Source organism: Phaseolus vulgaris, chromosome 1 (assembly GCF_000499845.2).
Source record: "Phaseolus vulgaris cultivar G19833 chromosome 1, P. vulgaris v2.0, whole genome shotgun sequence".
In the NCBI taxonomy this organism is placed as follows: Eukaryota; Viridiplantae; Streptophyta; class Magnoliopsida; order Fabales; family Fabaceae; genus Phaseolus; species Phaseolus vulgaris.
The window spans coordinates 36,583,795-36,596,556 of NC_023759.2; the positions used below are offsets into that span (position 1 = coordinate 36,583,795).

Here is a 12,762-nt window from a genome sequence, read left to right on the forward strand (position 1 = left end):
AAATGTATTGTTTATTAGCAAGGTAAGACAAATGTTTTTAAACATTTAGCAAATTTAGATTATGTTTCTTTTAAAAAATATAAGAAAATAAATAATGTAGCCTAAAAAAAATTAAACAATTAAAACTTGAGCTTAAGATAAAACATGTACTTTTATTTAAGAAAAACTCTTTATGTTTTTGTTGAATAAAAACTGTGTTCTCCCCCATTCAAGAATGAAATAGATTCCAAAATGATATAAGAGATTAGATATATTATCACTTCTAAAAAAACTATTAAATAAAAATTAATTTTAGAAATAAAAACTAAATTAAATATTATTTAAAAAATTAAAAAATATTTGGTATCTAGATTAGTTTAAAATAATTTTTAAATTTGGATAAATAATTATATGCAAATTTTAAAATTATTTATCAATAATAAAAACTAATTTAGATATTAATAAATTTTTAATCTCTACCATATTATCTAATATATTCGATATAATAATTAATTATTTTTTATCTCTAAAACTAGTTTTTATGTAATGATTTTCTCATAATATATATAAAATTAGTTATTTCTTATTTCTAAAACTAGTTTTTATGTAATGATTTTCTCGTAATATGTATAAGTAATAGATTTAAATTTCATTTACGTAGAAAATAGTTTTATTTTCCATTGAAAAATTCGGTAAATTTAAATATGTAGTATATGATTACATAAAATTATCTATAAATATAAGTATATTTAGAGAAAAGTAATAAATTTATTAAAAAATTACAATTAACATAAATAGAAAGTAATATTTTAGAGAATAAAAAATAACAGGAGAGATCTTTTAGTTACTAACTTATAAACTTATGAACAAACTTATTTACTTATTTGATATTATTTATCTTAAAAATGAGAATGAATTTTTGTTATCATTGATTCATAGAATTTAAATACCTGAATAAAATTCTTAATCCATCCATAACCTGCAAGAGAAGAGTTGAATTCCTGCTGTGCATTGGGAAATAATAAGAGAAGCAGCAGCACATGCACACACTTCTGCATATCCTACCCATAGATAACAAACAAACAAATTTCCATTCTTTATATTGAGATTCAGTATAAGATGCAATACATATACACCAGCCTCCCTAACCAATAGCAACAAGGCAAAAAAACAAAGAGCCACATTTTTGAAAATACAAACTTGACAAAAAAAAGAATAGAATCTGTCCACTGTGTTTATTGCTACAATAATATGTGAACACTATAAGAGGAAGAAGAGGCATGCTCAATTTCAAAGGAGAAAACTAAAACTCACTCTCCAAGGCAGCGCCACATTCAAACTTGGACACTAACCATATATAGCTACGTCCATTATGGGCCAAAAGCAAAGTGCTATGCATAGGAATCCAAGTAGGGTATATATATGTGTATATATATATACCAAAAAAAACCACACTACCCAACAGATAAGTGCATTTCAAGATATATATATTAGCATGCAAAAGCAGCATGTGTGTTGCTCATTGTATCTGAGTCTAGAACAGATCCACTTTCCTTTTCAGCATGTCTTGCTTCCATCTTGGCAACTTAGTGAATGCCTCTTTGCTCATTCCGAAAACTGTTTCGAACTCTTTCTCTGACAGATAGGCCTAAGCAACATTAAGTGGAAAAGGAAAATGTTAACATCTAGCCAAAGCAATTCAAAACTTCAAAGTTTTCCTTACAAAGTGTCTTTAATGCATTCTGAAAGTGAATTCTGATAAAACTTTCTATTTTGGATTTCTTAACCAATGAGGATTGGTTAGCAAGAAGACCCTTTCAAATATTACATAGGCCCCTCAATATCTAATAAAATCAATAACACTTCCAATTAAAATAGAAAAATTAATAGTATAGGGGTACTTCAATGCTCTATAAAAGTTAGGGGAAACTTTGGTAACTGTCTCATTTCATACTAGCATTAGCATATTAAAAAAATTAATGATATGCAGACCTAGACTAACCTCTCTCCGTTTAAGATCAATTCCAGACACAACACTACCAGATTTAGTCTTTAGTTGCTCATAACTGAAGACATTTTGATTATTTTCACTGTCATTTCCTCCATTATCCACATTTTCTTGTTTTGGTTCTGAATTCCCATTTGTGCCAGTTTCAGTGGCAAATTCTTCTGTCTCCTTGACCTCAGGAACAACTTCTTCAACAACATCCGTTTCAGAAGGGGCACTCTCACTTTTAGTATCTGGAATTGGGCTATGTTTCTCACCGAAGTTACTATTTTCCACAACAGGACTAGTGCTTGCCACGGGAGAAGTTTCAGGTGAAGTTTTCTTCTTTTCAGCAGTAAGAACTGAAGAAAGAGCAGCTACTGCTGCTGCTCTCTGTGATCCCTGACTTCTTCCAGACGACCTAGGTGTATAAATTTTGGCTCCAGATGATGAATTAAATGCAGAGTTTAAGGCTGCTAAGGCTTCAGCCCTTTGTCTTGGCCCTCCTTGATTTAGCCCATTTAACTTATCCTGTGTCAGTCAGAGTAGAAAAAGTTAGAAAGAAGCCCCAAAGGAAAGCTATAGATAATGGCAACCAAGTTGACACCTTAAGACACTCAGCGAGACAACAACCTAAAAATATCATTAAACCAAAACGAGTGACTACCAAAAGGCAAGGGGAGCAAAACCAAATCCAAGCAAGAACAAACTATTTGAACCTAGTTTGTATAACCTTAAGTTCATTGCATGTAAAATGTAGAAAAAATATATTAAATCATGAATAAACAAGTTGGTGTACCGCACTAGCTGCTGCCTCAGGAGATGACTTGAATGCGCTATTTAAGGCAGCCAAAGCTTCTGCTCTTTGTCTTGGTCCCCCTTGACTTGACCCATTAGACTTTTCCTGTCAGTAGTAGATATAGTGTAGCACAGTTAAGTAGATATAGTGTAGCACAGTTAAGCATATAAATGGACAAGCAACAAGAAATTAATAGCTGCACCTGCAGTCATACATTCAGATATTAAACCTAACACCAACATTGCGCTCTGCACAGGTTTATTAGTAATCGTGTGAAAGAAAAAAAAATATAGAGAAGTAAGAATTTAGGAGTATTTAAAAAAAAAGAATTAGATATTATATATATTCAGATATTTTGTTGTGTGTAACCGCCTAATAGCATGAACTTGAAAAGGACAGAGAAACCGTTTTACAAAGAAGTAAGAATCATAATTGAATAAGAATCTTCTTTATTGGATCTAAGTAAGACATTGTAAATGATAGAAGTTCAGTTTCAACTGTTTTTTAATGTTAAAAAAAGAAAAAAAAACTGTCTGATTTTGCATGGTTCAACTGTAACAATGTTCTCCTGAAAACTGGAAGTCAAGTTTTTACCTCTAGAGCATGGCCAATCCCAAAGAGTAATGTCACCTTTTTCTGGAAGGAGTTCCCTGGAACCTGCATTTCATCAGGAAGATAAAGAATAAATCAACTGCATGTTTGGTTAAAGGTAATCATGCTCTTCGTTTGTCTTTCTAATATTCACTAATAATTACAAAAAATGTAGCCTTTTTTCACTTTGTTTTCTGTATTAAAAAATTTATTCAGGAAATGGTGACCACAATCAAGACTATATTCTTCTTCAAAAACCTCGGGTTAAAGTATAGCAATTTTGGAACTCGCTTATACACCTTATACTCTTCGTATGAGTAAGTACACTAATAGTACTAAGAAGACCTGGTTCAGACATGGGAAGAGCTGTTTTATACCTATAATCTCAGCTTCAATTTTGAAAGATAGAATCTGTATTATACAACAACAACCTTATTTCACTGCATGAACCATATGATGTCATTTGAGTCGTTTGAAAACCAAAAATCTGTTTTATAAAACTTCAAAATTGTTGTCATCGTTATATTTGTGACAATATGTTTTTACTAAACCAGCTTGTTAGCCAAGAATTATACTGTATTCAATTAATACACTCATAAAAATACAACTTTACAGGCCACAATGATTATTAAGTGTGAGAATGGAGATATTTTAAGAAGACAGGGAAACAAAAAAAAATGGAGTTCCCTGATGTTTTAGCACTTACCAAAGCTTTTGCATGATCCCAAGAAAAGTATGCAGTGAAAAAGCACGGTTCATTCCCTTCTGTTACTTTATATAGTGGAACTTGAGGAGATAGTCCATCCAGAGATGCAGCCTTATCTATGTATTTCTGAAGGAAAATTTATAGTATACATCAAGTAAAAGGAAATATGGGAAGTGAAAACTCTAATTAATTGAACATTATTTACCTGGGCAATTTCAAATGCATTTTGCTTTTCTTTTGGATCCACACACTGACCAATCCAAACGAAAACTTCGGCGTGCGTGTCAAGTATGAGGATATCCTCTGTTAGCAAATCATCTTGGGAAAAGTTATAAACCTCCTCTACCTGAAGAGTACAATATAAAATCAGATTTAGAAGAGATAGAGAACCCCCAAGTTACTGACTCACTGCCTACATAATGAGGTTGCAGTCACAAACTCACCTGTAACTTTCCTGGCACATCCATGTTGCAAGGAAATATACACAATTAGTGGTTGGTCAGAACATTCAAATAAATAAATATGCTATTTATAGCAAAATGTATACAAACACTGCTTGAAGATAGTGTACCTCTATTGAAAGAGAAAGTGAACAAATGTGCGTCTCGGACAATGTCATTAGTGGCTTTTTTGTTTGTGTAACTTTGTTTGCCCCCAACTGCAAACCAGAAAGCTGAGGTTTCTGTTCCTTCTTTAGCAAGCTTTAGAGCAACTCCTGGCTGGAGATGGATGTTCAATATGTTAACAAATAACGTGTAATGTAAATTACTGTTGCTGATCTAAATATCAAACGAAATCATCAGTTTACTGGTGAAAAAGAAATAGCCAGAGGCATAAGCACAAGTTATCCCGTTACAAGGGATATATTAGGGTATAAACTCAATATTATAGTCGTTCAAAGATTATTTGAACGACATTATATTTAAGTAACTAATGGTTAGCAAAAGAAATATGAAAGCCATTGCCACAAATATTCTTAGAAGAGTTGAGCTTCTTCCCTGACAGGTAAATCTATCCAAGTGGCCAGAAACTAGAAACTCTGTTAGAATCATAATATAAGACTGAACAAGTTGGTTACGGTTTAACTTTATATGATGGTGCTTGAATAATGCAGTGTTACAAGTACAATTTTGAGCTAATACCCTTCAAAAAAGTTAACCGTCTTTTTTAGCATATGCAGAAAAATGATGAAATACAACTAGGGAGACGATAAAATCTCCAAAACAGAAAAGAACAAAAGTACAAAAAGATAGCAGGAAAGAACTTGTAGTAAGGTTTACCTTTAAAAATTCAGCAACTTTTGTTGCAAGAAGCTGCTGCTCAAGGGAACATTGATTCCCATGCCAAGTAAAAACAGCTGAGCCAGATTGCAAAACAAAACATTCGGTAGAATTCAACGATGCTGCAATCTGAACAATAATACCATAATTACGATCAGCTAGCAGAGAAGAGAAGCCCCACCAACATAACCACAATGAACAAAAAAGGAATAATTTAATTTTTATGGGGACATACTGCATCTACTTGCACCACTTTATTATTATGAGGGGATGTTCCTGAAATTCGAATAAGTGCAACACTGTCTGCTGTGTATGTGTCATCTGGCAAGCCTTTATCTGCTATAAATTTTTTGTAACCAGAACTCAAGCCTCCCTGAATCAGACATAAGTAAGTTAAAATGATTACCTCACACTATCTATATATGTCAATAAAATTAACATTGGATTTGGCAAATGACACCTTGAGGACCACCATTGGTTGGAAAAGAGCAATAAACTGTGGTGGCTCTTTACCATCAAATATGCGACCCTGCAAGAAACTATTACAATTAAACACATTTTCCAGGCAGCATCCCCAACAAGGTATTCACATTAAGGGTACCTGAACAGGTCTACCCTTTAATGAGTTGAACATTGTATTAGCCAATCGAATAGCCATCCTTTGGTCCTCCTGAAAAATAGGACATAACCAAGTCACAATGTTATATCATGTTCTTGCAGAGTAAAAAAACAGTTATATCATGTGGTTTGGAGATGGACAACAATGATTTGGATTATTATTATTAGTAAGTAAGAAAGCAAGTATTTCCATGTAAGAAATTCATAGTGTGCCAAGATATGGGTCATGAAAGATATAGAGTTGTCAGAAAACACCATCAAGATTATTAGGTTAAGATATTAAAATATTGAACTATAGAAAGAAGCTCAATTTACTGATGCACAAATATATACTATTTATGAGCGTTTCATACAAAAATTATCTATTTTGGGAATCGTGAGAACTTTATTTCCTAACCAAAGATCCTTCCTCACCCTCCACAACAGTTCCATGTGGTAAATATTAGGCTACACAGACAAGAAAGAGGACAAAAAGAAAATCGTTAACTTTAATGAACAGTGTTTGCATTGTAAATGTGAAATCCATAATGTTTTTCGGAAAAGGGATTCCTGCACAGCCTCTTTGTTTTTATTGCACATATTCTTCATAGGAGTCTCCATGATTAGATAATTCTGTTGTATTACTAGGCTTATTTGTTTGCACTGTGCTTCATTCTAACATAGCTTTCTAATTATTTTCTTTGATCCAGACTTAGTAACAATCTAGTTTTATTCTTTTTATAGATTGCCTGATCTTCAACAATCTTATTTTTAAGCCAAAGAATCAAGTTTTATTTTTCATGATTCAGAAATATATGGATTTTTTCTGAAAAAAATTAAAGAATAGAAGAACTTATCGGGTTGCAACCAAATGCAGCAGGTCACACACGCTCACATGTTGCTAGCATGATATGAAATGTCAACCACTTAGAAACAATCACATAGTTTATTGACACATCATATTTTGATCACCCCTATAAAGGATAAATTGTTTTCCTTAAATATAGCCAAGAGACTTCATAGTCTGTTTCCAATAGAGCTGTTCTACATACAGAAGATCATCACCACCACAGAATCTTAGGCAATGAAAGCTCACATAGAAATAATATTTTTGGCCAAGTGAGGAAATTCTAGGCCAGTCTTAACAATAGGTAAGCTCTGTGGAGCTAAAGCAAACAAATTATTACAATTATCACTATATTTAGAGCTCAAATTCAGAGCAATTGAATTACCTCAGTACTGTCTTTTCCAAACCAACTGCACAAGTAGTAGTCTTCCTTCCTCTCGCTAGAGTGATAAGTGTATAGAACAATGTAACAATCTCCACTATATAATTTACCAATATCCTCCTTAGGTAATGGAGTCTTAGCACTTCCATTGATTTGCCATACCTAGAAACATTAAGCAATATTACATGTGCACTGACATCAGTTTAATTATCCAGGGAAACTAATTAAAAAAATTATAAAATCACCTCCATCTTTCCGCCTCCTTCAAGCAAAGGTGGAATTTCTTCAACAACTGGGGTACTTTTTGCCGCCCCTTTCACACCAATACCTTGTTGCTTCAGCAAAGCTGACAGTGCAAAAAAACACCTTTCATAGTCAGCACGAATGATTGGACAAAAGACCAAGCCAAATTATAAAGTGAAGAAATAGTATCCACCTGCAACTTTTCCTCTTCCTTCATCAGCACTGGTAGTAGCAGACCCGGATGGCCAAGAATCAAAGTTGGACTTAAATGAATGTGTTTCATAACCTTGAATAATTCTGGTAATCCTTGTAGATTTTGGCCTTTTTTGACTTGCAACAAACTCCTGAATATATTAGTAAATTTAATGACTCCAATTCAACCAACATATGAAGAAAGGATTTTTGCAATGGCATTACCTCAGCTGCTTGACAAGCTGCTTTTCTTTCTTCAACTTGTGTTACCCGGCCAACCCAGACAAATACCTCAGCACCACAGTCCAATAGATAGCATTTGTAGTTCTCCAACAGTGATTTTGAAAGTTCACCTTCTACAGGCTTGACCTCACCATCAGCAATACTGCAAACACAAGGTCATATCCTCCAGATCAAGAAACTTAAATGCATAGTGCGCATACCATAAAACAGGAACTAAAAAGGAAATATCTATACTGCTAGAAGTATTATGGGAAAAAAAATAGTTGAAACAAGATTAAGGTTATAACTTATTTAACAGAAAAAACATCAACTTCAGACAAAACACCCTAGTTTTAATCAATATATATATATCCAATGTCTCAAGAGAATACATTTGGATTCAACACAAAATATATAATGCACTTTTCTCAGCAACCATCTGCTGCCTAAACTGCAACATTAGATCAAATTTTATACTAAAGTGACACAAATAAAGGAGAGGATAAGATATGAAATTTATAAATAAAAGGAAAAAAAATTCCAAAAGACATTGTTGACCTACATCTACCTATATCCTTTTTTAAAATGCGTGTATAATACACAGTTTTCTACTCATTTTATTGAATTGCAATCAACAAGATTTATGGACTTATACCTATAAAGTTGAGCAGGAATGGCCTCTGGGATAATATCATCCTCACTAATTACCTTCTTCCCAATGGGAGCAAAACCACCAAAGAGAACCCAAAATTCACCTGAGTCAGACTCAGTATCCAGCTTGCCATCATCTGCAATGTGGTATACATGTTACAGTCACAAACAAAATCAGAATACCCACTTGAAGAACAAGTATTCAAGACCACATGGTAGGCTTTTCAGCAAGTGATACGAAAACATGTGATTTGTGCCCTTACCAACAATTGCAACATCGCATTTGCCTTCATGATACTTTTCCTTCAACAACTGAATAACTTCCAGAGCCTTGGCTCTTTCCTGGATATTGGAGTTAGCACCATTGAATTGATAAATCTTATTCTGAGTATCAAGGATGAACACATCATCATGATTCAGCGAAGACCGTGCGAAAGGGACCTGCATAAGGAAAACTTGTGTGACATTTTTAACCAATGAATGTGTGCACTGAATTTATGAGTACACGAATAAAGAAAACTGTGCCTGTTTTATTCTGACAACTCGTTTTCCTCTGCATACATACAAACGTGTTTCAAACTCCTCTTCTTCAGGTTTTTTAAATCCAGATGCAATACCACCCTCTAATGGTATTATACATGGCTTAAAGTATGACAAACACTTGTCAGATTCATGCCCTTGAATTTCCCTGTGTTGCACTGCACGTCCTCCAAGAGACGCATCAAGTTCAACAGTTTTAATGGCTGCTGTTCCAGCCTCATCCTATAAGGAAAATCACCATGTCAACAGAGATTCTTCTATTGTTAAAATATATTGGTTCAAGATTTTCCAAACTGTGAACCAACCATCACATATAAACCTTCTTTAGAACCAGAAAGAAAAAAGAATAAAACAGGAAGGAAACATAATCACAAAACTTGAAACAATATCTTCTCTTAAAAAACATAATTTTACAAGTTTCAACATTTTAGCCACCTCTTTGTTCTACGAAGAGAAGCAGAATGGGATAAGAGAGAGGTTTGAAGTAGGGGAGGGGGTGAAAGTCCAAACTTACCTGACTTGTATCCTTTCCAATCCAGAAGTGAATATCATAAAAATAGGCCCCTCCTTTGCCTTGTGTTGTCTGCAAATAAACGTAAAATGAATACCCACTTTTTTAAAACAAAAAAGTATATATCATTCTTTCTACTCAATAACAAGACCTTTTGGATGAGTTTCATCTGCACGAGTTGTAATTCTGCTAAAGACTTTAAGGCTTTCCTTATTCATCATACAATCTATTATGTTCCCCTATTATTAAGTTGGAATTAGTCACCCTTTTTAGGCCTATGTCGACAGAAGCTACTTTCTCTACTAGCTGTGCATATGCTTTGATCTAGAGTTGAAATACCATAGTTATAGCGTTGTATTTGTTTCAATCTCCCAAGAACTAAAAGGAGATTTAAGGTACTATGATTGCTCAAACAAAAACATATAAACTGTTTCCATGTATGAAAATATACGAGATAATATTGGATACAGCTTGCACCTGCAAGATGATGTAAGAATCTCCCATGTAGAATTTTCCATATTCAGATCTAGGCAATGGAACTGGCTGAAAATTCTCAATCCTCCATATTTCAGTTCCTCTACAAAAGGGTTAAGTCCAAACCAAACCCCCTCAAGTAGATAATATTTTCAATGTATAACAAAATAACCTGAACAGTAATGCTTATACCGAAAATAAAATAAAAATGCTTGGTCATTCTCTTAACACTATTTTTCTTTCTTTACTATTATTAAATATTTTGTAACTTTTTTACTTAATTCCTATTGAAAATTTAAAATAAATAAATTCATGATTTGTTTTATAATTCACCCCTTTCTTTAAGGATACACTTTTTGACCAACTCCCTGGAATGCTGGATCCAACACTTTCGTAGCACTAGACATGGCTGAAAATTCCTTCTAAAATACTGTCTTTTCAGCTAACACCTGCAAAATTCCAAAGTAATCCACTGCATCAGAGGAAACAGAGTTAAGAATGTTTTAGCAGAGAAAATTAAGTATCACTATCTAGCATGGAGAACAGCAGCAGCAACAATTTCAGTGGCATTTAGTAGGAATATTAGAACAGGATAGAGGGTGTTGCGTTCTGTGCTTGGTGACTGCTAAAAGTAGAATAAAAAGGGACATGGTGTTAAAAAATAGTATACTTTGATTCCACCAGCTAACAGAACAGAATTTAAAGTTTGATTGGACATACTTAGCAGTTTTATTATGCTGTATATTAGAAGAAAGCAAAACTAACTACATAATTATAGTAATTACTCGAAAAGCAGACTAGAAAAGTCATTGGGGAGGAAGACAGATGACTGCAGACAGCAGAGAAGGAGGAGTTTCTGGAAAATGACATAGCAAACGAAGACCAGTGAACCACAGTTGAAACATGGATTAAGGTTGCCTCCCTTTAAGCTGATACTAAGTTGAAAATAAACACAAGAAAAGACATACTAGAATTGATGAAATCAATACAATATAAAATTTCCAAATTACTATGATTACATGATTTGGTTAGATTCTAGCCTATACAATGAATCTGAATGCTAATGCTCCCAATGCACGAGATGTCTTGTTTCAATTTTTTAGTAATCTTCTCTCACAATTACAAGAGAAATACGAATTTCTCCATCCATTTTACATTCTCTAGAAGATCTTCTAGCACAGCCCTTCTCAGTGAGAAAAAATATCCGTCGTTTATTGATTAAATCCAACTTGTCACCTTGTGTATGTACACATTTGTCAACACAAAATGGATTTATAAAAATGGAAAGTACTGAAGTTTAACTGTTGAACAAACAGGAAAATAGATCGAACAAGGCTAGTGTTGATCAACTATCATCCCTACACTAGATTACTTCTGTAGAATTGTAGCACAACAACCCATCCGTGTTGCATTGCAAATTGTTCACTACTCCAATTAGGTGGGTACTGCAAACTGGCAGCAGCACAATCAGATTGGAGCGCTCTACATGTGAATTGCTGCGAAGAGTTCAGCTAATATATTGCTCATTTACTGCTTGCTCCTTCGTATAACGTGCTTCAAATCAAGTCCGAGTCGTTAATAACCAAATAGATTCAGCATTCCAAATTTCAGTTTCTGAAATCTGTGAAGCTATCTAAGATCAGAAAAATAGTTCATGATCGCCATAGCTATGCACGTTATAAGAGTTGTTCACGTAATAGTTTTTACTAAAGATCAAGGAATATTTTTTAGCACATACTTGATCTGATTCTGAGCTGACAATTAAATATCAAACACTGCAACTAAGCTGAAACAAATGAAGAAATTTGGATCATAATGTAGGGGATCAACTGGATTTGTTGCCACAAAGTTGACTACTAAGATCTAGTGCTCATTTAGCCATTTCTCTGTTCAATTAAAATGTAACAAAAAAGACGAGAGTTGATCAAAGCCTGATTAACAAAACAGAAGCAATGCACATCAACACAAACGACGCAGAACTGGTGAGATCACCAAAAGAAGAATCAGATAGATGATGAAAGAGCTCAAAAGTGGAAGCAGCATAAAAAAGAGAGGGTGCCCAACAGATCAAAAAACACAGTGATCAGAAAAACAAAAGGCAAAAAGAAGAAGAAGCGATCAAAGTTACCAGAGTATGGGGCCGAGCCAGATCAGCAAGCAAGAGAGTGAATGAGAAAAAAGTATGAGATGAAGGATGAGAAAGAGCATTGTGAGATAAGATGAGTATAAGAAGAGAAAGGGAGAGTGATGAGAGGAAATGGACGTACCTGAGATCTCAATGCGTGATGATGGTTTGGTTAGTGTGTGTGAGAGAGATAAGAAGAAACAAGGTATGGGGAGGACAAGGTTTTGAGCTGGCAATAAAGAGAGAGAAGAAGAGTCTTGTTGGAAAGAAAAGTGAATTATTGCTGTGCCTGTGAGTGAGTGGCCTTCTCTCTCTCTCTCTCTCTCTAACTTTTTTCTTTATAGCCTTTTGAGATTTGCAACATTTGAGAGTTGCAGAGAGAAGGGTATGGATGAATTATGAGGAGGAAGAAAATGAAAGTATTATGACATGAAAGGCCAAGGCCAAGTTGGTGAAAGGAACCAGAGAAAAGAAAAGAAAACCAAACATGGAAATTTGAGTGTGTAAAACAAAAGTTTATTTATTACATGAGACGCATGAAAGAAAGTCGTTATTTTAAGGTAAAGATTCCTGTAACTGCTAGTTTTGGCCTTCTAGTTGCTTACCTGGACTCTTCTTTGGATTTTCCTTTCTACT

The 12,762-nt window shown here is 34.0% G+C and overlaps 1 protein-coding gene across 4 annotated transcripts; it reads right to left on the reverse strand.

The window, feature by feature from the left end:
* Window positions 1-1,051: 1,051 nt before the first annotated feature.
* LOC137814037 (villin-3-like) lies at window positions 1,052-12,540 on the reverse strand. 4 transcript variants are annotated; one of them, XM_068616568.1, is made up of 23 exons: window positions 12,269-12,540; window positions 10,353-10,443; window positions 10,005-10,104; window positions 9,531-9,599; window positions 9,002-9,238; window positions 8,740-8,917; window positions 8,481-8,613; window positions 7,829-7,988; window positions 7,605-7,755; window positions 7,414-7,514; window positions 7,172-7,330; window positions 5,944-6,012; window positions 5,803-5,871; window positions 5,578-5,715; window positions 5,343-5,471; window positions 4,634-4,781; window positions 4,506-4,516; window positions 4,268-4,408; window positions 4,063-4,188; window positions 3,360-3,422; window positions 2,766-2,870; window positions 1,982-2,497; window positions 1,052-1,627 (listed from the first exon to the last, which is right to left on the reverse strand). In XM_068616568.1, the coding sequence occupies exons 2-23, from the start codon at window positions 10,406-10,408 to the stop codon at window positions 1,514-1,516; spliced, it is 2,973 nt and encodes a 990-aa protein (XP_068472669.1). In that variant the 5' UTR covers window positions 10,409-10,443; window positions 12,269-12,540; the 3' UTR covers window positions 1,052-1,513. The 4 variants fall into 4 exon arrangements, with proteins under 4 accessions (XP_068472669.1, XP_068472666.1, XP_068472667.1 ...); XM_068616565.1 differs by having other exon boundaries at window positions 10,353-10,450; XM_068616566.1 differs by having other exon boundaries at window positions 10,353-10,450; window positions 12,130-12,269.
* Window positions 12,541-12,762: the final 222 nt, after the last annotated feature.